Source organism: Mustela nigripes, chromosome 2, assembly GCF_022355385.1.
Source record: "Mustela nigripes isolate SB6536 chromosome 2, MUSNIG.SB6536, whole genome shotgun sequence".
In the NCBI taxonomy this organism is placed as follows: Eukaryota; Metazoa; Chordata; class Mammalia; order Carnivora; family Mustelidae; genus Mustela; species Mustela nigripes.
Genome location: NC_081558.1, coordinates 170,156,532 through 170,182,237, shown reverse-complemented (window position 1 = coordinate 170,182,237; position 25,706 = coordinate 170,156,532). Strand labels below are relative to the sequence as shown.

Here is a 25,706-nt window from a genome sequence, read left to right as displayed (position 1 = left end):
TAGGAAAGGAGCTCCTTAAAAAATCAAGCTAATTAAAATTATTTGCATCTGTGATTCGGTTGCCCCACTCTCTTGTCAAGTTCACAGAAATTAGAATGGTTTGCTAGGGGCTGGGGCAAAGGGGAAATGAGGAGTTATCCCTTAATGGTTACCAGGTTAGAATTTTGCAGCATGAAAAATGTTCTATGGGTGGGTAGCAGTAATGGTTGCACAATAATGTGAATGTACTTAATGCCACTGAACTGTACAACTAAAAATGGTTAAAATGGTAAATTTTAGTATATTATACCACAAATTTTTAAATAAACAAGACCAATAGCCGTCCCTAGAACAAAAAGTAACAGCTATGTCAACCACCTAATCCAAGTTACTAGAAGAACCTAATTTACAATTCACACTAATGATTATATTCTATTCTCTATTATTCCATTCGATATAAAATGACTAGGCCATGTGATATAATACACTAAGTGTGTAACAAATGCCTTCACTAAATTTTTGGTGGATAAATGAAATAAACAGCTAAATATTATGCATTTATAAGATCACTGGTAAAAATGAATCTTCTCTGGGGCTCCCAGAGCTGCCTGAATTACTTTGAGCATGTTGTTTTACCTTTGAAAGCCTCACTTCTCTGTAAAATAAACACATTAACTAAGAATATCAATAACTTGCTTCGCAGCTCTAAAAATCTTATTCCAAAAACTAAGCTGCCTTATTCCAATCCATTCTTTCAAAAACTAAAAAGTTTGATTTCTCTCCTTTACTTTAATGGACCATCTTGATTTGTAAAAGAGAAAACATACAGATGCATAGGATATTCTCTAAAAATGATTACTCAATTGACATTTATGAACTTTAAAATTATACAAGAAACCTCTATAATTTTTTAAAAGCTTTGTATGCGTCTTTCTCCTGTATATACAGCTAGAGAACTTTTCTTCTTTACTTTCTTATGCCCTTAGCAAAAATCATAAAATTCTAACAATACTTAAGTGACTAAAATTCAGGTATTATTCCAAGAACTAGAGATAAGAGTAGCGAACAAAACAAAGTCTTTGTCCCTGCTCTCGTGGAACTTACATTCTAATGCAGGAAGGAGAGGTGGGAACAGAAAATAAGTTTATGTCAGCTGGTAGGTATTAAGTGCTTAAGAGAGAGAGAGAGGCAGCAGAGAAAAGAAAGAACTAAAGAAAAAAGAGAAGGAAGGAAAGAGAGAGAGAGAAAGAAAGAGAATCATAAGGGAATGAAGAAGAATTGGAGAGGTTTGCCCTTTCAGATAGAATGCTCAGATCTCTGATCAGATAATAAGTGGTCAGAAACTTGAAGGAAATAAAGCCTGATAGATCTCTAGGAGAAGAGTGTTCCAAGCTGTAGGCATAGCAAGGGGGAATGATGCCCTTAAATAGGAGCTTGCTTCACAGGTGGAAGGGGAAAAGGTCAGATGTGGCTAGAGTGAAATAAATAAGAGCATGGTGGGAAACGCACCTGAGAAAGAGCTAAGAACCAGATCATGCAGCTGGATGAGTAAGCAAGTAAGAAAACAAGGAAATGACATTGAGTAGCTAAGGACCATGTGGGACCTTATAGGTGGTGATAAGGACCTAGGCCTTTTTTTTTTTTTTTTTTTTTTTTTTGCTTATTTATTTAGAGAGAGAGAAAGCACAAAGAGGGGGAGCTGCAGGCAGAGAGAAAAGCAGGCTACCCACTGAGCAAGGAGCCCTTGATATGGAGTTTGATCCCAGGACCCTGGGATCATGACCTGAGCTGAAGGCAGCCGCTTAACCAACCGTCTGAGCCACCCAGGCATCCCAGGATCTAGGCTTTTATTCAGAGAGGGGAAACCATTGAGAATTTTGAACAGGGTGTGACATCCAGTTTAGAGGCTTTGAAAAGATCATTCTAGCTTCTATGTGGAAAACAGACTGCAGGGTGATAAAAGCTTATGGCAAGAGATTGCATAGAAGACTTGATAATGAAGGTAAGAGTTGTGGGTGACTTGGACTAGGGTGGTAGAGGTGGAGGATGAAAATGATTCACTGACAGATATATTTCAAAAAGCAGAACTTAAAGATTAACTGATTGATTGGGTTGAATATAAAAGAGAAGGAAAGTTTGCAACATGAGTAACTGAAAGAATAAAGTTGCCATTTACTAAGGTAGTAACGACTAGAGAGAGAATAGATTGAAGAGGGTGGTTGGACATGTTAATCTTGAGATGGCTATTTGACATCTAAGTAAATATATCGAGTAGACAGTTGGATATGAATTTAGGGGAGAGTTACAGGTTAGAGTATATCAACCAAGCAAAATATGCTAAAATAGATTCTAAAGAATTGTATCCCTTTTCGTTCTGCAAGATACTGTCTACTTTGCTCCTGGTCACCCCATCCCCACCTGTCCTTTATATATCTGTGTGCAATTCGGTTTTTCTAGTTTGCAAACTCTTGTTTTTTTACCCCTGAGAATTGTCTCTCAAACAACTAAGTACGCACTTAACAAAAGTGGAAAATAATTTAATGTTGTACTATATGCTATTAGAAAACACTGATTTTATTTTACTCTCTGATTAAAAGAATAGTTAAATCACTAGCTAACAAGACTCTTTGTCTAGTTCATTGAGTTTTAAATATACTTTATCTTTCTCTTTATTTCAGTATAGAAAAAGGTGGTTTTCAGCACAGCACCTGAATAAACAGGGTATTTTTAAAGTTTGTTTATTTATTTAAGTAATCTCTACCCCCAACATGCAACACGACCCTGAGATCAAAAGTTGCATGCTCTTCTGACCCAACAAAGCAGACACCCGTAAGCACTATTTTAGATCTGAGAGACTATTGCTTTTCTGTGTAAACCTGGTCTTCCATGTCAAATTATAAAATAGACCTTCCTTTTCAGAGAGCAATTTGGCAATCAATGTCTGGTAAAGTGAGAGATGCTGATATAACCTAGAAATTCTCCTTTCAAGTATTTTGCCTAAAGAAATTCTTAATATGTGTACAAAACTATAGCTACAAAAATGTCCATCACAGCTTTGTTTATAATACTGGAAAATTAGAGTAACCTAAATGTTCTTCAACAAGAAAATAGTTAAACTATGGTATATTAAAACAATGGAATACCATACACAGATAAAAAGAGCGACCTAGAACTACATTTTTTAATATGGATAAGTATCACAATGTTAAAGTACATAGGGAAGGCTAAAAAGAATTATATATATGGTTTTTTATTTCATCTCAAAAAGGAATATCATCCTGTTTAATTTCACAGAACCTTTCATGTGTAAGGCACTGTGTAAGATGGTTTTTACCTATATTAGTTAATTTCTCACAACAGCCTTGTGAAACAAATGATGTTATACATATTTTGCATGTATTTATTTAAAAAAATATCAATGATATATGTGCCAGAGGGTGTTCTAAGTATTGAAGACATAGTAGTTAAATGAAATTTCTGTTCTACTAGAACTTTTGCTAGTGAGGGAAGTCATATGATTTACAAATACGGAAGCAAAGGATGCCTGGGTGCCTCAGTCAGTTTAGTGTATGTTTCTTGATTTCAGCTCAGGTCATGGTTTCAGGGTCATGAGACAAAGCTTCGCACTGGGCCTGGAGCTTCCTTAAGATTCTCTCTCTACCTTCCCCACTCCCCTCCCTCCCAATAAATAAAATAAAATGGTTTTTAAAAATTTTTTAACAAAAATATGCAAGCAATTATGTATTAAGTGGTGATGTGGTCTACAAAGAAAAATAAAGCAGAGTAGCAGGATAGAGAGTAATAAGGATCATTATTTTAGATAGCATAGATAAACTAAAATTCAGAAGCTGAAGAAACTCATAGAAGGTAAACAACCTGCTGAAAGTCACTCAATCTCAGAATCTGGAGCTAGGATTTAAACCTAAATCAATCTAATCCCAGAGGCTTCTCCTTTTATTTTTTTTAAAGGTTGTATTTATTTATTTGACAGAGACACACAGCGAGAGAGGGAACACAAGCAGGGGGATTGGGAGAGGGAGAAGCAGGCTTCCCATTGACCAGGGAGCCTGATGAGGGGCTCGATCCCAGGATCCCAGGATCATGACCTGAACCGAAGGAAGCTGCTTAACAGCGAGCCACCCAGGTGCCCCGAGGCTTCTCCTTTTAAAGGATGGTTAGGTCTATCTATCATTTATACTTTGGAAAAAGACATTAATTATACAATAGTGCCTGAGGTCAGCCACACTAGTAGCAAAAAAGTTTTTAATGGAACAGGAAAGAATAGAGAAAAGTCTAGATAAGCTGGGTACTTTGGACAACCAAACACTTTCATAAAGTGCCAGTTACATATAGGAATCCAAAAATAATGGCACATGGGTGGCTCAGTTGGTTCAGTGACGGCCTTCTGCTCAGGTCATGATCCCAAGGTCCTGGGATCAAGTTCCCTGTTGGGCTCCCCCTGTTCTGCAGGGAGCCTGCTTCTCCCTTTCCCTCTGCCCGCCAATCCCCCTGCTTGTGCTCTTTCTGTCAAATAAATAAATAAAATCTTAAAAGAAAAAGGAATCAGAGAATAAGATTCAGAAAATGAGAAAAAAGTCAAGAAAAATAAAGCAAGCAAACACCATCTTAATTTTGCCTTAAGCCTTAATTTTGCCATCTAGAGTGGCACTAAAAATCATTTTCAGGGCTACTTACTGGAAGCGCATAATGGATTCTCAGTGTCTGTACTAAGAAATTAAGCAGAGAATGTATTCATGTACTTGTTAAGACCCTGAATTTTAGAGTCAAGACAACCTCATACCCAATCATTTATTTTAATTAATAATTTAATTAATAATCTTCAGGGCAAGCCACTTAACCTATCAATGTCTTTTCTTTTCCCTTTAAGCTCTGTCCACGATAACTGCCTAAATTAACTTTTTAGTCACAGTTTCTTTTTTCTCCTCAGACATCAAAATAAACATATCCTCTATCATAAGATAAATTGATCATAACCTGTACTGTTTCACATTTCACTCCCATTGCCATCCCTTGACATTTATTTAACAGCAAAATTTATTAAATGCTTACTGTAGAAGTAAACTAAGACCAACCAGAGGAGAAAAGCAAAACCTATTTATTCTGCACTCACTGTAGCAACAGAGTCAGCCACCATCACTTACAGTTTGGCAAAGACTCAAAGGCAGGCAGAAAAATGGGAAAGCTTTATAGTAGAAAGTAGGGAAGGCTGTTGGGATGTCCTGAGGCCATTGACTGGGGAAACTGCCAGTGGGCTAACTAGAAGCAGAATATCTCCTGTGATTGTTTAGAGATGCACATTTGGCTCTCCTCTGGTGGGTCCTGAGTTGGAAGTGGGGATAAAAATTAGGAACCTTTTCAGTCCCTAGTTAAGTCCTGGTCATTTGGGGCCAGTTATAACAGAGGTTATTGTTTAGCTTCTCAGATTGTCACTAGAGGTAGTGGTCTGACTTTTCTACAACTCTGACTCCTAGCAGGCTGGCTTTCTGGGCTGTTTATTAGGGTTGGCTTCCTGGGCAAGATGCTACGGTTGTTGGTCTGTTCTGTCATTATGTATGGTCTGGCCATTGTCCCTTACTTTACTGTGTCTTACTACTTTGTATCATTTACAGTTATTTTGAGTTAAAGTCTTTAGTGTAAGGTAAAAAGGTAATGTCTTGGTGAAGTGCTTAATTTTAGCATGATTTCCCACAAGAATAATTTAACAAGCTGAAAATTTTATTTTTTCTGCTGCTGACATATTATTGATTTTCACTTTCAGTGGTTACCAGTGACTCAGGAGCTGAGCTTCCAAAAGTTGATTGAACAATCTGACTTACTAGAAGAACTTAAATATGACTTCAATGAAAAAGCTGAATTGAGACACACTGAGACACAAAGGCCTTTTGTCTTTAACTATTATAAAAATGTCCTTGAGAGGAATAGCAAGCGCTACCAAGCCCTTGGCCATTTGCTTGCACAATATATTTATGAGCTTCTGGAGAAAGTGTGCAAATTACAAAAAGTGTATATCCCAACAGAGGCTGATAAGGAGCCAAGAAGCTTCTTTTTCATGAGTGAGAGAGCATTAACAAGTCATCATTCTGTGCTTCTTGTCCTTCTTCAAGACCATGGGGCCTTTAGAGCTGGTCAGTGGAGTCAGCAAGCAATAATACATCATGGTCTCCAACATGGAAGTCAGATACCGTGTATTCAGATGGCGTTGCAGGCACATTATGATGTAATTGTGCTAAACCCCAATGACAATTTTGTGGACCTAAAGATGGAGAATGAGTGGAAAGGTCTTTTAACACAAAATATGGGGTCCTCTTCCCTAAAAATCGTTCAGGCAGAGAATTTTTTCTCTCTCCAGCAACCCCTCCAGTGTATCCCTAAAAGATGCAGCAACACCCCTGAAGAACACACGGCTTACATTTGGGATTACTTCATCTCAAAGACCGAAGGAAAGGATGTTGCCTTCATTGTACATGGTTATGGAGGCTTGGTTTTTATGGACTTACTTGTTCGTAGAAAGTGGGAAGTGATGAACAAAGTATATGCTGTTGCACTCATTGACTCTGAACATCATGTAGGACACCAGCTGGGAAGTGATGTACAGTTATTAGCCTGGATAAAGCACCATTGCCGTGAATGGGTGACAAGTCCCAAGCCTTTGGATAAACCTGCAACTACTGTTTTAAGAAAGGAGTTTCCTATGGTTTCTGCTGGTACAGAAAAACACCACCTAGCCCCTTCCTCTAGCCTCCAGTCAATTTTTAAATACTTTAAAAAAGCTTTGAAAGCCAAAACAACTATTAATTATTCTCGAGTGCCAATAGTAACAAGAAGCTGCACAAAAAGAAAGCAAAGTGCTTAAGTTGCTTTTTGTCATCTAAGATTTTTTTTTTGTCTTACTGAAATGTTGCTAATGTAGATGCTAGAAGAAAAAGAATACTTTACAGTATTATGTTATGAAACCAATATACTCAGTGTTATATTCTGGCTTGAGGTTTGATTTGTTACTTTCTTTGAAAAGTGAATATGTTCTCTTTCATAGCCTATTGATGAACAGTCAGTACCAAAATTAATATTTTAGAGTATTATTCAAGTTAGAGGATCTTTTGAAAATATCTCTTATGATTTAATAAACTATAGTTGATATAGATTAAATACTAAGTCTTTGATTTCTATGTTGTTAATGCTATATTAAAACTATAAATGAACATAAAAATTATCATAAACTCTATCTTTTATATCTTTGTGTTCTTTTCCTTAAATTTATTAGTCTTCTGTTCAAATGTATTAAAGGTATTTACTCACACTTTCAGCTAATATTTGAGTCTCCACTGTGTCCCTGTCAATTGTAGCTGTTCAGGATACCAGCAAATAAGGCCAGCATTGCATTTACATTTATGGAGTTTACAATGAACAACAAATTGCAAGTGTGATGAGTGCTCAGAAAATATAAGGTGCCATGGAACATCTAGTATGAAAGCTGACAGCCTTGGGGGCCAGGGAATGCCTCCCTGAGAAAATGATGCTTAGTTTAAATGATGCTTAGCAATTAGGTGAGAAAACAAATTCATAGGCAAGGGAACAGCATATGCAAAAGACTTGATGTGGGAGAAAGAAGTCCAGTTCAGTTGAAGTTTAAAAATTATGGGTGAGTAGTGTTAAAGAAAAAAATTCATGACATTTGTTAAAGACATAAGGAAAACTTTATTCAGGAAGGATTATTGCAGTGGGGTTTTGCAGTAAGGCTCAACTTCTGATTCAACAAGGATAATTGAGGGGGGTAAACCTTATAGCCAAAGTGTAGGGTGAGGGTCAGTGAGTGGAAAATTAGCTAAGAGGAAACATCAGGCATAAGAGAGATTCTTAATAGACTGACTCAACATAATTCTTACTGAAGGCAAGCCAGGATGATAACATCCTAGAGGATGAGGAATTTTACCAGATCCTGAGGATGATCAGATGCCAAAGATGGGAGATTTTCACTACTGACAGCAGAATGCTTGCTAAGCCTGGATTAAGTGATGAGGACAACAAAAAAACTGGACTAGTGGACCAAGGATGGAGTCCAACAGTGGAGCCTAGTTGAGAAGAGGGCTTATGGGAGCCAGGCTCAGATCTGGTCAAGGAGAGAAGTTTTGTCTGTAGTTGGAAACTTAAGTTAGAGAAATAAACAGAGGCAGTTTGCTCAAGGCTGCAAGGTCCTTTGGTTATGATTTTCAACTTTATTCTCATAACAATAGAAAACATTGGATGATTTTAGACAGAAGTATATTCTCAGCTTAACATATTATAACGAATATCCTGATTGCACTTCAGGGAATAGATTAGAGGAAGGACAAGCTTGGAGGCTGGGAGACCAAATTAAATTTTGGTAGTAGGGCGGTGCGCGGCTCGGAGCGGGAGCCAATATGGCGGCCGAGCGCAAGACGAAATTGTCCAAGAACCTGCTGCGCATGAAGTTCATGCAAAGGGGCCTGGACTTGGAGACCAAGAAACAACTAGAAGAGGAAGAAAAGAAAATCATTAGCGAAGAGCATTGGTATTTGGATTTGCCAGAGCTTAAAGAAAAAGAGTGTTTCATAATAGAAGAGCAGAGTTTCTTGTTATGTGAAGATCTTCTCTATGGAAGAATGTCATTCAGAGGATTTAATCCTGAGGTTGAGAAATTAATGCTCCAGATGAACGCTAAGAACAAGGTGGAAGAAGTTGAAGATGAAGCAGTGGAGCTCGATGTGTCAGATGAAGAAATGGCCAGAAGATATGAGACCTTGGTGGGGACAATTGGAAAAAAGTTTGCCAAAAAAAGAGACCGTGCCAGTTATGAAGAAGATGAAAATGGACACATAAAACCAACAGTTAAAGTAAAGAAGATGTTTCTAAAGCCCCAGGATTAAAGTAGATGCTTTGAGACAGAGCTCAGGGAAGCTTCGTGAGAGTTAGCATGTTTTGGAACTCATTCTGATGGCTTCTCTACAATTATTAATACTATAATGTTTATTTGTAAAGAAGTAGACAATTTTGGAAAGATGCCATTTTTGAAACACAGGTGGTGGATGTTATACATCCTTTGCTTAATGGTGTTCCTCAGGATGGGATTTTTAGCCCTCGATCTTCAAATATACAGAGGTAGGTGGTTGCTTCCTAATTAAAGATCTTTTTGACCATAGGTTTTTTTTTAATAGAGCTTTCTAGTCACTGACCTTGAATTGACATACATAAATTAAACCAGTGTTTAAGTTGCCTTTATGTTTATATTTTACATTAAATTATTAATCATGCCAAGCCAATTTATCCATATATTTTGGAATCAAATGTCATGAGGACTTATCATATGTAAATTCATCAAGAGCAAACGTGCCACTCCAGCCCAAAGTACTGGCATGCTGCCAGGTCATTGTTAGTTTGTGGAATTGTGGGAGTTTGTTTAAGGCTTTTATTAATAAAAAATTGTTCTGTAATAAAAAAAATAAATTTTGGTAGTAGTCTGAGAAATACTTGATACTAATACTTAACTTCTAATACTATATAGTTAACACTAATACTTAAATAATAGTATTTAATTACATAATACTTAGGCTATATGCTAATACTTTTATTTCTGTGAATAAAATTTTGTGGTTGGAGGTCAAAAATAAGAAGAAGGAAATAATAAGGATTATTCCCAGATTTTTGACTTAAGCAACTAGATGTATAGAAATGCCATTTGATGAAATAGTGACTATTAGTGAAAATTTATTTTGACTGTTCCAGAAGTTCTGAAAAGAAAAAAGGAGGAGTTTACAAATTTAGCTCTGCCCATAGATGAGTAAGAGAGAACACATAGCAGACATTGCATTTGAAAAATTAACTCTGCCACAGGGTGTCTGAATGGTTCAGCCACTTAAGTTTCTGACTCTTAATTTTTGTCTAAGGCCATGATCATGGAGTCTTGGAATTGAGCCCTGCATTGGGCTTGCGCAGTAGGTGTGAAGCCCTCTTGAGATTCTCTCTCCCCCCCCACCCCCTCCCTCCTACCCTCCTCCCACTTGTGTGTGTATGCATGTGTGAGCGCACACTCAAAAAAAAAAAAAGAATAATTAACTCTGCTGTATATAATAGGACGTACATGTTTTTCTGATAGAGTTATTTCTAGTGTCTTCTAGTGTTTCTATTCACATTGTTTTTTAACCTGGCATATATTCTAATTCCTGTTATATACTGAATATTTGTGTACCTCTTAAATTTATATGTTGAATTCCTAATCCTCAGTATAACAGGAGGTGGGGTCTTTGGAAGGTGATTCAGTCATGAGAGTGGATCCTCATGAATGGGATTAGTGCTCCTATGAAGGATATGCCAGAGAATTGCCTTCTACCATGTGAGAACACAGCAAGAAGACAGCCTTCTGTGAATCAGGAGGCAGCCTTTATCAGACACTGAATCTGCCAGTGCCTTTCTCTTAGACTACCCAGTCTCTAGAAATGTGAGAAATAAACATTTGTTTAAGCCTTCCAGTCTGTGATACTCTGTTATAGCATCCCAGACAAAGACAAATCTTTATAATCAAAGACTTATTTCATATTTCTCTTCTTTCTCTACCATTTCTTAAATGGCATAATAGAAAAAAATCCCACTGAAATATAAAACCAGGATATGCAGGTTTTAAACGAACCTCAACCTTGGACAAATCAATTATTCTTTCCCAGCCTTTACTTTACAATTTATAAATGAAGTAAGCTTTGAAGTCCCCTTCAACATAGTCTATCTAGAGTGCATTTAAAACAGTTAATGTAAAAAGCACCCAAAAAAAGTTTTTTAGAAGTTGCCATAAAAGCTCTTCTGTCTTGCACTTAACTAACTTGAAGCTGATATTTCTCATAACTCCCAATTTGCTATTTAATCTGGTAGTCGGGTATATTATTATCCATAGCTCCATAACAGATTACCCCCAAAAGTTGGTGGCTTAAAATAACAATAATTTATTATTTCAGTTTCTGTTGTCCAGAAATTCGGGAAGAGTTTTGTGGGGTAATTTTAGCTTGGGATCTCTCAGGAGAGTACAATCAAGCTTGAGCAGCTATTTGGCAGAAGCCCTTGATTCTTCACCATGTAGACCTCTTCTATAGACTGCTTCTGCTGAAGAAAAAAATATTCTGCAATTTGTTAGAATGGTAAGGAAGACTTAATTTGAAACTGTTGTCATTAGGGATATTGCAATAGGGAAGAGGGATTGAACTCAACTCTGAATATAGCAAAGATAGGGTGTCAGTGATGGAAAACTACTAAGAGGAGACACTAGGGTAGGAAGATTATTGCTAAAGGCAAGCCAGGGCTTTAGACATCAAGAGTGGGGAATAAGGAACTTGATTAGCTGTCAAGAGTTGTCTAGAACACTGAAAAGAAATTTTTTTAAAAAATTTTAAAAGAGTTGATTTAGCAGGATTCTTGCTAAGACTAGCTCTGCAGCCTCACAGAAGACCAAGATTAAGGACTAGCCCAGAAGAGGGCTCAGAGGAGCCTAACTAAAGTTTAGTGAAGAAGAGAGACTTTGTGGGACGCCTGAGTGGCTCAGTTGGTTAAGCAGCTGCCTTTGGAGCGTCCTGGGATCGAGTCCCACATCAGGCTCTTTGCTCCGCAGGGAGCCTGCTTCTCCCTCTGACTCTGCCTTCCACTCTGTCTGCCTATGCTCGCTCTCGCTCACTCTCTCTCTGACAAATAAATAAATAAAATCTTTAAAAAAAAAAAAAGAAGAAGAGAGACTTTGTCACTTGTATGTCTTCAGGACATGGCAACTCTTCCAGGGGGAATCATCCAGGTGAAGGAGCAAGCAGGAAATGCACTGCATTTTTATGACCTGCTCTCTGAGTTGCATACTGGTCCACTTTTTTTTTTTTTATTAGTTAGAAATGAGTCACTAATCCAAGGGAAGGGGAATTAGGCTCCACCTCTTAAAGACAGTGCCAAAGAATTTCACGACTTATTTTAGACCACTACATGATAAATGATGCCAACTAAAATTAATGGTGTAACAACTCAACTCAGTTGTTGGTTATTGTTTTTTTATTTTATTTTTTATTTCTTTTCAGTGTTCCAGAACTCATTGTTTATGCATCACACCCAGTGCTCGATGTAATACGTGCCCTCCATAACACCCACCACCAGGCTCACCCATCCCCCCAACCCATTCCCTTCCAAAATTCTCAGTTTGTTTCTCAGAGTCCACAGTCTCTTGTTGTTCTTCTCCCCCTCCAATTTCCCCCAACTCAAAATTCTCAGTTTGTTTCTCAGAGTCCACAGTCTCTTGTTCTTCTCCCCCTCCAATTTCCCCCAACTCACTTCTCTCCATCTCCCCATGTCCTCCGTGTTATTCCGTATGCTCCACAAATAAGCAAAACTATATGATTATTGACTCTCTCTGTTTGACTTATTTCACTCAGCATAATCTCTTCCAGTCCCGTCCATATTGATACAAAAGATGGGTATTCATCCTTTCTGATGGAGGCATAATATTCCATTGTATATATGACCCATATCTTCTTTATCCATTCTTCCTTTGAAGGGCATCTTGGTTCTTTCCACAGTTTGGCGACTTGGCCATTGCTGCTATGAACATTGGGGTACAGATGTCCCTTCTTTTCACTACATCTGTATCTTTGGGGTAAATACCCAGTAGTGCAATTTCAGCGTCATAAGGTAGCTCTATTTTTAATTTCTTAAGGAATCTCCACACTGTTTTCCAAAGTGGCTGTACCAACTTGCATTCCCACCAACAGTGTAAGAGGGTTCCCCTTTCTCCACATCCTGTCCACACTTGTTCTTTCTTGTCTTGTTAATTCTGGCCATTCTAATTGGTGTCAGGTGGTAGGTATCTCAATGAGGTTTTTTTTTTTTTTTTAAGATTTTTTAATTTATTTATTTGACAGAGAGAAATCACAAGTAGATGGAGAGGCAGGCAGAGAGAGAGAGGGAAGCAGGCTTCTCCGCTGAGCAGAGAGCCCGATGCGGGACTCGATCCCAGGACTCTGAGATCATGACCTGAGCCGAAGGCAGCGGCTCAACCCGCTGAGCCACCCAGGCGCCCCTCAATGAGGTTTTGATTTGAATCTCCCTGATGGCTACTGATGATGAACATTTTTTTCATGTGTCTGTTAGCCATTTTTATGTCTTCTTTGAAGAAATGTCTGTTCCTATCATCTGCCCATTTTTTGACCTGATTATTTGTTTTGTGTGGGCTGAGTTTGAGGAGTTCTTTATAGATCTTGGATATCAGTCATTTGTCTGTACTGTCATTTGTGAATATTTTCTCCCATTCCAACAAAACAAATTTTGTTGACTGTTTCCTTTGTTGTGCAGAAGCTTTTGATCTTGATGAAGTTCCAAAAGTTCATGTTTGCTTTTGTTTCCTTTGCCTTTGGAGACATATCTTGAAAGAAGTTGTTGTGGCTTATGTCACAGTAACCTCTTATGTCAAAGAGGTTATTGCCTGTGTTCTCCTCTAGGATTTTGATAGATTCCTGCCTCACATTGGGGTCTTTTATCCATTTTGAGGTTATATTTGTGTATGGTTTAAGAGAATGGTTCAGTTTCATTCTTCTACACAGAGGTGTCCAATTTTCCCAGCACCATTTATTGAAGAGACTGGCTTTTTTCCACTGGATATTTTTTCCGGCTTTGTTGAAGATTATTTGACCACAAAGTTGTGTGTACACACCTGGGCTCTCTACTCTGTTCCACTGGTCTATGTGTCTGTTTTTGTGCCAGTACCATGCTGTCTTGGTGATCACAGCTTTGTAGTAAAGCTTGAAATCAGGCAACGTGATGCCCCCAGTTTTGTTTTGCTTTTTCAACATTTTCTTAACAAGTTGGGGTCTCTTCTGGTTTCATACAAATTTTAGGGTTGTTTGCTCCAGCTCTTTGAAAAATGCTGTGGAATTTTGATCGGAACGGCATTGAAAGTATAGATTGCTCTAGGTAGCATACCAGTTGTTATAAGATTATCTCTGCTCTAAGAGCATGTTTATCTCATCATTCAATTTTTTTCTTGTTTTATTTATTTGTTTTTACAAAAGCATGTGCATTCAAAAGCCCTTGGCGGGGGGGGGGGCGGGGGGGCGGGAGAATCTTAAACAGGTTCCACACCCAGTGCTGACCCCAATGCAGGGTTTGATAACACGACCCTGAGATCAGGACCTGAGACGAAATCAAGAGTTGTTCACTTAACCAACTAAGTCACCCAGGTGCCCCTTTCTCTTGCTTTAAGAAACAGCTTTGTGGGGACGCCTGGGTGGCTCAGTTGGTTAAGCAGCTGCCTTTGGCTCAGGTCATGATCCCAGCGTCCTGGGATCGAGTCCCACATCGGGCTCCTTGCTCAGCAGGGAGCCTGCTTCTCCCTCTGCCTCTGCCTGCCATTCTGTCTGCCTGTGCTTGCTCTCTCCCCCTCTGTCTCTCTGATAAATAAATAAAATCTTTTTTTTAAAAAAAAAGAAAGAAACAGCTTTGTGTATTTAGAAATTGCTTTCTCTTTTTCTGCAAAACATCAGCATTTTGCCACAAACAAATGCTTGTTTTAATAATAAAGTTTAAGCTTTCTCCTCTCAGGGGTTGACCTAATCTGTTCCTGTGCTCTGACTTTTGATGTCTCTTTTTGCAACTTGAAGCAAAAACAAAACAAAACCAAAAACAAAAAAACAGAAAACCAAACCCAGGCTCTTGGCTATAAACTGCAGACCAGAGATGTGTCCTGAAAGAGAAAAGACTGGTATGAGAGGTCTTTAGGAAAACCTTAAGATCTTGTGATATCACCATATGATTTATTTTCCTTGTGGAAAATAGAGGTAATGGGCTATTATCATTGTCCATAAGCAAAGTGCTTCAGGATTTGGGTGTCACTTTTCGATACCAAACTAAGCATATCTTAACAAAAAGGAGAACAAAAGGATGCCTGGGTGGCTCATTCGTTAAGCATCTGCCTTCAACTCAGGTCATGATCCTAGGGTCCTAGGATCAACCCCCGCATCAGGCTCCCTGCTGGGTGGGAAGCCTGCTTCTCTCTCTCCCACTCTTCCTGCTTCTGTTCCCTCTCTCGCTGTGTCTCTCTCTGTCAAATAAATAAATAAAATCTTTTTAAAAAAATCGAATTAGGGGGCGCCTGGTTGGCTCAGTGGGTTAAGCCTCTGCCTTTGGCTCAGGTCATGATCTCAGGGTCCTGGGATCGAGCGCCCCACAACGGGCTCTCTGCTCAGCAGGGAGCTTGCCCTCCCCCCCACCCCGCTGCCTCTCTGCCTACTTGTGATCTCTGTCTGTCAAATAAATAAGTAAAGTCTTTAAAAAAAAAAAAAAGGAGAACATATTGTTTGCTAAGGGAAGACTCCTTATTAAAACGAAAACAAATTTCTTACTTGCTTGTCAATGTTTCTTCGAACAAAGTAGTGCTCTAATGTTAGAGTACATTAGGATAACCTGGAGATCTTTTTAAGGCAAAGGATTGATGGGCCTCACTGTCAAAGTTTCTCATTCAGTAAAATTGGTAGGTAGGGCATGAAAATTTTGCCTAACTAGTTTCCAAGTGATGCTGATGCTGATCCTGCTGCTCCAGGAACCATACTTTGCAAACTGGTGTTAGAAAAACTAGGTAGGGGGTGCCTGTGTGGCTCATTCAGTTAATCATCTGCCTTTGGCTCAGGTCATGATCCCAGATTTCTGGAATCGAGCCTCACATCCTGCTTCCTGCTTAGTCTGCTTCTGCCTCTACCTCTCCGCTCAGCTCGTGTTCTCTCTCTGGTGCTCTCTCTCTCTCAAATTTAAAAAGAAAAAAAAAAAAACTTTGAAAAATGAAAAGACTAGGTAATAAATTGCCAGAGAGATAATAGTTAAATTTATCTCATGTGAGGTGAAAGTTATGATGGATTATCATCTAGCCTAGTTTTCTCCCCTAAGGAAAGCAACAAAAGGAGTTTGTTCATTGAGTTCATTGAGTCGTTGTTTATGATCCATGTGAACTGACACACGTGTTTTTCCCTCCTATAGTAAAGGTTGCTTCTCACTCTTCAAGACAAGTCCTTCCAGTTGTCTTCCAATAACATAAAAACAAATACAAATTAAAGTAAGAGATTTAGGGGCGCGTGGGTGGCTCAGTGGGTTAAAGCCTCTGCCTTCGGCTTGGGTCATGATCCCAGGGTCCTGGGATTGAGCCCTGCATCAGGCTCTCTGCTCAGAGGGGAGCCTGATTCCTCCCTCTCTCTCTCTCTCTGCCTGCTTCTCTGCCTACTTGTGATCTCAGTCTGTCAATAAAATAAAATAAAAATCTTTAAAAAAATAAGAGATTTAAATGTTTCCGGAAATGGAAACTCAAAAGTAAGTTGCCATATCTACAAACTGACTTCTATCCCCACCTACCTCTTCTTTTTTTCCTGTTATAAAGGAAGTGGAATTTTCTCCTCCTATCCAAGACCAATTCCTTCCAATTGTCCTCTGAATACCATCTCTTTCAGTCTTCTCAGGAAGTTCACTCTTCTCACTATCTTTTATTTATATAGAGCTTACCATTAGGCAAATAAATAACGGGACAATTACCTTGCTAAAAATCCTATTGGTTGGTCAAGTCTCTCCCAACGTAACAATAATAATAACTAACAAAAATTCCTGGATGCCACACCTAGGAACTGAACTTATTGTATATTGCCCCTGACAAATTTCATTAAAACATTTACACTTGCTAACTCCATTTTCTCATAATCCACTCATTCCTTAACCACTGTCATCTGGCTTCAGTTTCCAAACCTCACAATATGGTCCCAATGCAATGGACCCTTCTCAGTCTGTGTTACATTATGTATAGACAGAATTTGACCTAGTTGGTCCAATTGAAACCTCTTGGGTCACTATTCTTTGAAACACTCTTCCCTCAGCTTCTGTCATGTTTTGATTATTTTACCGCTGTATCTCTAGCTGCTCATTTTCAGTCTCCTTTGCTGACTCTTCCTCTTTACCCAGACACTGGGTAATCTTTTCCACCCACATGGTTTCACAGACACTGGTTTCAGAGTCTCTTTCGTAGCTCTCAAATCTTTAGGTTTGGTTCATTCCCTTTCTCCTTAACTCTAGACCCATGCATCCAACTGCCACATATTGTAAAGGAGACATCATCTGACTTTGAAGGGAGCTCAGTCATCATGTCTAAAATTGCTCTCACTGGGGCACCTGGATGGCTCAGTGGGTTAAAGCCTCTGCCTTTGGGTCAGGTCATGACCCCGGGGTCCTGGGCATCCCGCTCTCTGCTCGGCGGGGAGCCTGCTTCCCTTCCTCTCTCTTTGCCTGCCTCTCTGCCTACTTGTGATCTCTGTCTGTTAAATAAATAAATAAAATATTTAAAAAAAATAAAATTGCTCTCACCAGCTCGTCCCTCATCCTGTCTACTCTTTTCCCCCATTCCCCACACTACTAATCACTGTCTGTCCCATGCTTAAAGTAGAATATTGACTTCTTCTACCCCAAATACCAGTCACCAAATTCTATCATTTTTACTTCTTACACATCTTCCAAATCTGTTACTCTGTCAGTAGTGTCCCCTGACATACAAAGTTTTTAATTTTGTACAAAATGTCTGTTTTCTTCTGTTGCTTGTGCTTTTGGGGTCACATACAAGAAATCATTCCCAAATCCAATGTCATGTAATTCTCCTCTATGTTTCCTTCTAAGAGTTTTATAGTTTTGACTTTTATGTTGAAGATTTTGATCCATTTTGAGTTAATTTTTATATGGTTTTAGGTTAAGGGTCCAACTTTGTTCAGTACCATTCCTTGAAAAAGACTGTCCTTTCCCCCAGGGAATGATGTTGGCCCTAATGATTTAATAGTGACAACTAAATTACAACACTTGAAAATGTACTACCTAAACAAATCACCTGCAGACTGAATTTTGCCCCAAAGGCCACTAATTTGCAGTGTGTGACTTGATTTTATTTTCACATTAAATTTAACAAGTGAGCTAAGGGGAGTGAGAGATACTTCGTGTCCCGTATCATGTCCTAAACATTGTGTCAGGTGCTGTTGATAAACTGCTCACAAAGTTTCATACGTTTAAGTCTTGCATCAAGCAAGTTGAGTGAGACTTTTGAAAACATCATTTTATTTTAGCACTGCGTGAGTAAATGCTGATAAATACGTGTACCAAGTAGAGAGTAAGTTAAGAGAAGAGGAACAGAAACTTTTAAAATAGTGGTGTAACCCAGTTAAGCCAGCTACAAGAACACAACAGTCGAGATGGTCCCTAGCTAGCACCCGCCCCAGAGCAGCAGCCAGCATTCTCCACAACAGCACCGCTTTTCCGGCTGGAAAGCTTTCCCCTAGTGGCCTGACGTCATAGGCAAGCGCCGCAGAGAGTGGGCGGGATTTCCGGCCACGGCTGACGTGCAAGGTACGGAAACTAAACCGACGTGCGTTGATGCGGGAGGTGCGGTTTCTGGCATAGCGCTTCACCGCGGGCGTCTGCGTCGTGTGTGCGTCCCTGCGGTTGACACCAGTGGGAGCCACTGTCTCCGCACTCCTGGTATGGGCATGTTTCTTGACATCTTAATTGTGTGTGTTGAGGTGGGAGGACGCGGAAACCTTTCTAAAATGGGCTTAGTGGAGCACGTGCGCTAAGGAGGCTCACAGATGAGGGGAAGCCCAGTGGTTTTTAAACTATAAGTAGCACAGTCCCTGGAACAGAGCAGTGTTTACCAAAAATGATATCCTTGTTTGTTTTAAAAATTGAGTTTTCATTTTTATGATATCCTAAAAAAATCTTTACCGGTTACAAAGACAAAACTCCAAAGAAGGGTTTTTGAAATCAGTATTTCTCATATTGGGGTGAGGACTCCCCGTTAAATATCATATCTCAGGGAGTCTAAATTGTTTTTTCTTTCTTTACCTTTTTTTTTTTAAAGGATTTTTTATTTATTTGACAGACAGATCACAAGTAGGCAGAGAGGCAGGCAGAGAGAGAGAGGAGGAAGCAGGCTCCCCGCTGAGCAGAGAGCCGATGTGGGGCTGGATCCCAGGACCCTGGGATCATGACCTGAGCGGAAGGCAGAGGCTTTAACCCGCTGAGCCACCCAGGCACCCCTCTTTCTTTATTTAAAAAACAAAACAAAACAAAACTTTTAAGATTTTATTTATTTCAGAGAGATTGAGAGCGAGTGGGAGCATGAGACCGGGGAGGGCCAGAGGGAGACGCAGACTCCCCGCTGAGCAGGGGTCCTGATGTGGGACTGGCTCCCGGGACCTGGGATTGTGACCTGAGCCCAAGACAGACACTTAACCCACTGAGACACCCAGGTGCACTAAACTGTTGTTTTCTTTCAAAGGTGTCTGAAGATGGGGCACCCGGCTGGGTAAGTCGGAAGAGCCTGCGTCTCTTGATCTTGGGGACTTGAGTTCGAGCCCACTTTGGGTGTAGAAATTACTTAAAAAGCAAAACAGTAACAAACTTTAAGAGAATTTTTTAAAGTAAGCTTTATACCCACTATGGGGCTTGCACTCAGGACACCCTCTCCTTCAGATCAAGAATCATTGTGCTCTCCCAACTGAGCTAGCCAGCTGCCTCCCCCAAACTTTTTTCTTTTCTTTTCTTTTTTTTTTAAAGGTGTCTGAACATATTTTAAATGTGAAAAGCATTGGTCCAGGATATTTATTCGAAAAATACTTGAGTGATTTCCTGTGAGCCATAAACTGCTGAGCACTGGGTTCAGTGTTAATCTAAATAGTCTGTCCTGATAGAGTTTACCATTAGTCAGGCAAATAAGTAACCTGGCAGTTACAAAGAGTGTTACAAATACTGTGGTAGAGAGGTAGAGGGTGCTATAAGAACTAGTAGGAGGAATACTTGATCAAAGGATTGAGGTGAAGAATAGCTAAAGATGTATCTAAAGAGGTAAGCAAAAGATGATTTTGTGGAAAACTTTAAAAGCCATGTGTATAAGTCTGGAACTTGTGCCTGGCAGCAGTGGATTTAAAAGTTTATATTGAGGGGGCACCTGGGTGGCTCAGTCATTAAGCATCTGCCTTGGTTCAGGTCGTGATCCCAGAGTCTGGGATTGAGCCTGCCATCAGGCTCCCTGCTTGGTGGGAAGCCTGTTTCTCCCTCTCCCACTCCCCCTGCTTCTGTTCCCTCTCTCACTGTGTCTCTCTCTGTCAAATAAATAAATAAAAATATTTTTTTAAAAAGTTCACATTGGAGACTCTGCGAGCCATAAACTGCTGAGTACTGGGTTCAGTGTTAATATAAATAGTCTGTCCTGATAGAGTTTACCATTAGGCAAATAAGTAACCTGGCAGTTACAAAGAGTGTTACAAATACTGTGGTCGAGAGGTAGAGGGTGCTATAAGAACTAGTAGGAGGAATACTTGATGCAAGTATCAAGTGCATTGATTAGATTTGCACCAGCTCCCAATGGCTTAGAGATGAGACAGAGCAAATCAGGAGGCTAGCAGATGCAATTAAGATAATGGGATTCAAAAGAAATTAATGGATTCAAGATTATTTAGAAAGTAAAGTGGTTGTAATTCAAATAGATTAGATGTGGTGGGTGTCAGAGAGGGTGGTAATAAAACGACCCCCAGTTTCTGGCTTCAGCAAATGGATGAATGGCAGTGACCCTCCCTGAAACCATGTAGTAGGTAAAGCAGATTGGGAAGGGAAGGGAGAGCAATTATGTTAATATGTTGCATTTGAAGTATTTCTTCTGATGCATGGTGGTGAAACCACAAAGATAGATCAGACCTCACATGGAGAATTTTAGAATGGGGGAAAAATGGGGGTGGAGGCTAACGACAGAATTCAGAGGCACATCTGCTTTTAAAGGAGGGGAAGACATGTGAGCATCAGGGTATAGCTTATAGAACCACTCTAAGAAGCATGCCGAGTTAAATAAAGCAGAGGGAAGAAGGAATATTTCAAGTATTTCAGTTGAATTTTGTAAAAAGTTGATTTCCTTTTTTTTTTTTTCCTTCAAATCCTGTACTAGTTTCACATTTTAAAACATCTTCATTGTTTTGTGGATGTCCAGACCTTTAGGATAAAATTGTGGAGCTTATATATATTTGCCCTAATTTTGGACATTTTGTTTGATAGTAACATTATGTGCTGCAAAATAAACTCTGAACTGGAGAAAAGAGGTCTATTTTCTTGTTTTAAAAGATTTATTTATCTGGGAGACAGTGTGAGTGGGGGTGGGGATTTGGGGGGGGGACTGACTCCCTACTGAGCAGGGAACCTCATATGGGGCTCAGTCCCAGGATCCATGAGATCATGTTCTCAGCTAAAGGGAGCAATTTAACCCACTAAGGCACCCAGGCACCCCTATTTTTTTATTTGTTTTTAAATCAGTAAATCTTTGTCCATTTCTGTTTTGAAAACATGAGAGCATTGATACAGCAGGTCCTATTGATACAGCAGGTCCGTACCCTATAACTTTTCTGCCCTTTGTCTTACTGTCTTCATGTGTTGCTTATGTTAAGGAGCTTGTGTTTGGGTCTCTATCTGGACTTAGAGTAGAATGGAGAAGAAATAGTATCATGATCTCAACCCTATCAGCAGAACATTACTTTGTTATCCAGTAATGTTGATATTCTGGGCCCCTAGGTAAGAATCTAAAAAGGATCTTTCTTCAAGATATTCTTTTTCCTAAAGAAATAATGAAATTTATGTAAAAAATAAGAACCCAGGGACACCTTGGTGGCTCAGTGGGTTAAAGCCTCTGCCTTCGGCTCAGATCATGATCCCAGGGTGGAGCCCCACATCAGGCTCTCTGCTCAGCAGCTGCCTCTCTACCTACTTGTGATCTGTCAAATAAATAAATAAAATCTTAAAAAAAATAAAATAACCCAAATAAGTTGTAAACTTTTTGCCTGATGTTTGATCACAGGCTTTATGCCACAGGAGTCTAGGAAAAATTAATGGTACAGGAAATAAAGTTGTCCTCACTTGGTGTTAAAAAAATCAATTGCTCCGGGCACCTGCGTGGCTCAGTGGGTTAAAGCCTCTGCCTTCAGCTCAGGTCATGATCTCAGAGTCCTGGGATCAAGCCCGTCATCGGGCTCTCTCATCGGGCTCTCTGCTCAGCAGGGAGTCTGCTTCCCCTCTCTCTTTCTCTGCCTGCCTCTCTGCCTACTTGTGATCTCTGCCTGTCAAATAAATAAGTAAAATCTTTTTTTAAAAAGTCATTTGCTTTTGGTATCTCAAATTTATACTTGCATAATTAGTTGACAGGTTTAAAAAATTTAAAAATGTTTGTCTAACTTTATTACATTTTGCTTCTCCTATAGGGGTCTTACATGCCTATTTTCCTCAAAATGAGTGGTAGTATCACCTTAAGATCTTGTGCCAGATATTTGGTGCCATTTACCATTCCTAGGAAGAGAAGCGTTTTATGTTCAGCCATTCTACAGAGATACATGTCTTCCAAAATACCAGGAGTGTCCTATCCTAAAACGGAGAGTACATCACCTCCTGAACAGCTGGGACTGGATGGGTGGAAAATTACAATGAAGTCTAGTGTGCAAGAAGAAGATGTTTCACCAGTCTCAAGTAGCAAGGATGAAGATCCTCTAGCTGCCATCAGGGAGTTAATTGATATGTGGCGATTGCTTGGCAAAGAAGTACCAGAACACATCAGTGAAGAAGAACTCAAAACTACTATGGAATGTGTTTCTAAATCATCAAAAAAAAAATACTTAAAATATTTATATATTAGGGAAAAAAAGAAAAAAGCCAATCAAATAAAAAAGGAAGTGAAAGCAGCAACAAGGGAAAAAGCAATAAGAGAGCAATTGCTAGAAACCACTAAGGAAGATAAAGAGCAAAACTTTCTATTTCTACGACTTTGGGATAGGAATATGGACATTGCCATGGGCTGGAAAGGTGCTCAGGCCATGCAGTTTGGGCAACCTTTGGTTTTTGACATGGATTATGATAACTACATGAAACCAAAAGAACTCCAAAATACTGTTTCCCAACTTCTAGAAAGTGAAGGATGTAACAGAAGGGATGTTGATCCTTTCCATCTTTATTTCTGCAATCTTAAAATAGATGGTGCTTATCATAAAGAGTTAGTTAAACGTTACAGAGAAAAATGGGACAAATTGCTTTTAACAGCAACAGAAAAGTCTCATGTAGATTTATTCCCAAAGGATAGTCTTATATATTTAACTGCAGATTCTCCTAATGTTATGACTACTTTCAAGCATGATAAAATTTATATAGTGGGATCTTTTGTTGATAAGGCTATGCAGACAGGCACGTCCCTTGCCAAGGCAAAACGGCTGAAGCTGGCAACGGAGCGCCTTCCATTAGATAGATATTTACAGTGGGATACTGGTACCAAAAATCTCACCTTAGATCAAATGATGCGTATTTTGTTATGTCTGAAAAACACTGGTAGTTGGGAAGAGGCTCTGAAGTTTGTTCCTAGAAGAAAATACAGTGGTTGTTTGGAAATTTCTCAGCATTCTCAAGAGCTTGTCAACAGATTGAAGAAGTCAAAGACCTTTAATTCATCTCCAAAAGGCTCTCTAAATACACACACACAGAAAAGGTGGCTTAAATGAGAAAATTTGATAACTTAAATAAATGATCACAATATATGTAAATCAAACTATGATACTGTATGCCTAAACTTATACTGTAATGAATGTCAATTATTTCTCAATAAAACTGGAAAAAAAAAGGAGTGGAAAATGGAGTGAAAATACAATTCTACTGGTCTGTTTCTTCCTGAATGGAATTCACTTGTTCTTTTCTTTTAAAGGTTGTCCTTCCAAACTAACTGAAGTGTTTTTCCCCAATTAATTAAATTTCTGCAAAACTTTGGAAATATATTTTACTATAAAAATAAACTTAATAATCTTAGTAAAAAGAATTGTCCAAGTTTGTTGAGCCCAGTAAAAGAATTGTACCATTGCTGCAGCTTTTCTGTGAGTATTTCTGAGTCTAAGACTCCGTTTCCTTTTTTAGATTTTATTTATTTGAGAGAGAAAAAGAGACTGCATGAATAGGGGCTGGGCGTAGAGGAAGAAGGACAAGCAGACTCCTTGCTCAGCAGGGAGCCCGATGAGGGACTCCCATTCTGGGACCCCAGGAATGTGACCTGAGCCAAAGGCAGATGTTTCACCAATTGAGACCCAGGTACTCCTTTTTTTTTTTTTTTAAAGATATATTTACTTAGAGCAGGGGGTAAGGGAATGAGAATCCTCAAACTGACTCCCCGCTGAGGGCAGAGTCCGCTGATGCAGGCTCATTCTCAGGACCCCAAGATCATGACCTGAGCAGAAATTGAGAGTCAGCCACTTAACTGACCGAGCCACTCAGGCGCTCCATTTTCCTTAATTGTTCTTTTAGCAATGTCAACAACTACCTTTTTATCAAAAATTGTTACAGAAGAGATTTTAAACTTCAGGTGCTGGTTCAAAGTGACATTTGGTGCAGTTCTGGGCATGTCATAGGCACTGAAGTTTGTTTAACTGAATCTTGGTTAAACAAAGGGTTAAGACATCCCTTGACATGTCATATTATGAGAAATGGGCTTGGGGAGATGGAATTCATTCCATGTCCTCTTTGGAAGAAAAAGGAGGTTTACTTGATGACTTACATATAGCACTTCCCTATGGCAGTATAGAGAGCTTTCCTTTCCTCCCTTCTCCCCCCAAGATTTTTATTTATTTGAGACAGAGAATAAGCTGGGGGGTGGACAGGAAAGCAGAGGCACAGCTGACCCCTTGCTGAGCAGGAAGCTGAATCAAGGACTCTATCCCAGGACCCTGAGATCATGACCAGAGCTGAAGTCAGACACTTAACTGACTGAGCCACCTCGGTGCCTCAGCTTTCCTCTTATAGGAAAAACTTCCTTTTCTCCAGCTGTTGATTTGAGTGGAATCTGCCATATTTTTACAGACCTTGTCCTGGCCACAGCTGATTATCCTTAAGGAAATAGATACCTCACTCAAACTTAGAGATGGGCATCTGACTTTAAGATAGGTCAGTCACAAATAATTCTAGGATTTTTGGATTTGAAAACTAAACCTGCGTCACTGTGATGATGGACATCGACAGACAGAAAGCTCTGGAATTGATGGTGGCATTCCTTTTTATGAAGGAAGACAGGCTATATAGGAGGAAGTGAAACTTACATGTAAAAGTAAGACCAACTTTGGCGCTGTTTAAATCCCTGCTTCCGGTTATTCTTGAGGTCCAGCTATAGATTTGCCTTTAGCATTCATTGGTTGTTTAAACTTCAAGCAACACCCTGGTAATTCCTCTAATAAATTCCCCTTTTTTGCCCAAGCCAGTATTTGGGTTTCTGCCGCTTGCTACCTAATAAGTCCTATTATACTTGAGAACATGTGTACTTATTTCCTACGAAAAGAAGTTTAGGAAATGTTCATTATAGACTACCTGCACTGTTAACTTTTTTGAAAACACAGGAAATAAAGATGGATAGCCAACTACTTCTACCTAGTTTCTGAACTGGAAATTAACATGAGAGATGCAATCCAATACATTTCTTAAAGCAGGATTTAATCTTTTACTGAATACTACTAACTACCTACTCTACCAAGCAATATACAGTTTACATGAATTATTTAAACAACTATTATACTTTTATTATGATGTATTATACTAAACTATTATAGTACTTATAACTTAGTTGCCTAATAGTACCTTTTTTACAGATAAGGAAAATTTACTCAAAACTCAACCTT

At 39.2% G+C, this 25,706-nt stretch overlaps 3 protein-coding genes across 3 annotated transcripts; all 3 read left to right on the top strand.

Moving 5' to 3' along the window:
* Positions 1–1,975: 1,975 nt before the first annotated feature.
* On the top strand, positions 1,976–6,853 carry LOC132010579 (putative protein FAM172B). Its single transcript, XM_059388365.1, has 2 exons — positions 1,976–1,981; positions 5,759–6,853. Exons 1-2 carry the CDS (start codon positions 1,976–1,978, stop codon positions 6,851–6,853), a joined length of 1,101 nt encoding a protein of 366 aa, XP_059244348.1.
* A 1,522-nt stretch (positions 6,854–8,375) lies between these two features.
* LOC132010226 (M-phase phosphoprotein 6) lies at positions 8,376–9,442 on the top strand. Its single transcript, XM_059388145.1, has one exon. It carries the CDS (start codon positions 8,400–8,402, stop codon positions 8,883–8,885), a length of 486 nt encoding a protein of 161 aa, XP_059244128.1. The 5' UTR covers positions 8,376–8,399; the 3' UTR covers positions 8,886–9,442.
* An 8,930-nt stretch (positions 9,443–18,372) lies between these two features.
* On the top strand, positions 18,373–23,686 carry TRMT10C (tRNA methyltransferase 10C, mitochondrial RNase P subunit). The gene is made up of 2 exons (XM_059388144.1): positions 18,373–18,516; positions 22,275–23,686. The coding sequence occupies exon 2, from the start codon at positions 22,284–22,286 to the stop codon at positions 23,553–23,555; it is 1,272 nt and encodes a 423-aa protein (XP_059244127.1). The 5' UTR covers positions 18,373–18,516; positions 22,275–22,283; the 3' UTR covers positions 23,556–23,686.
* Positions 23,687–25,706: the final 2,020 nt, after the last annotated feature.

Bases quoted from the DNA above. Each gene is read 5' to 3' on its own strand.
- TRMT10C (XM_059388144.1), top strand. From the start codon at position 22,284: ATGCCTATTTTCCTCAAAATGAGTGGTAGTATCACCTTAAGATCTTGT.
- LOC132010226 (XM_059388145.1), top strand. From the start codon at position 8,400: ATGGCGGCCGAGCGCAAGACGAAATTGTCCAAGAACCTGCTGCGCATG.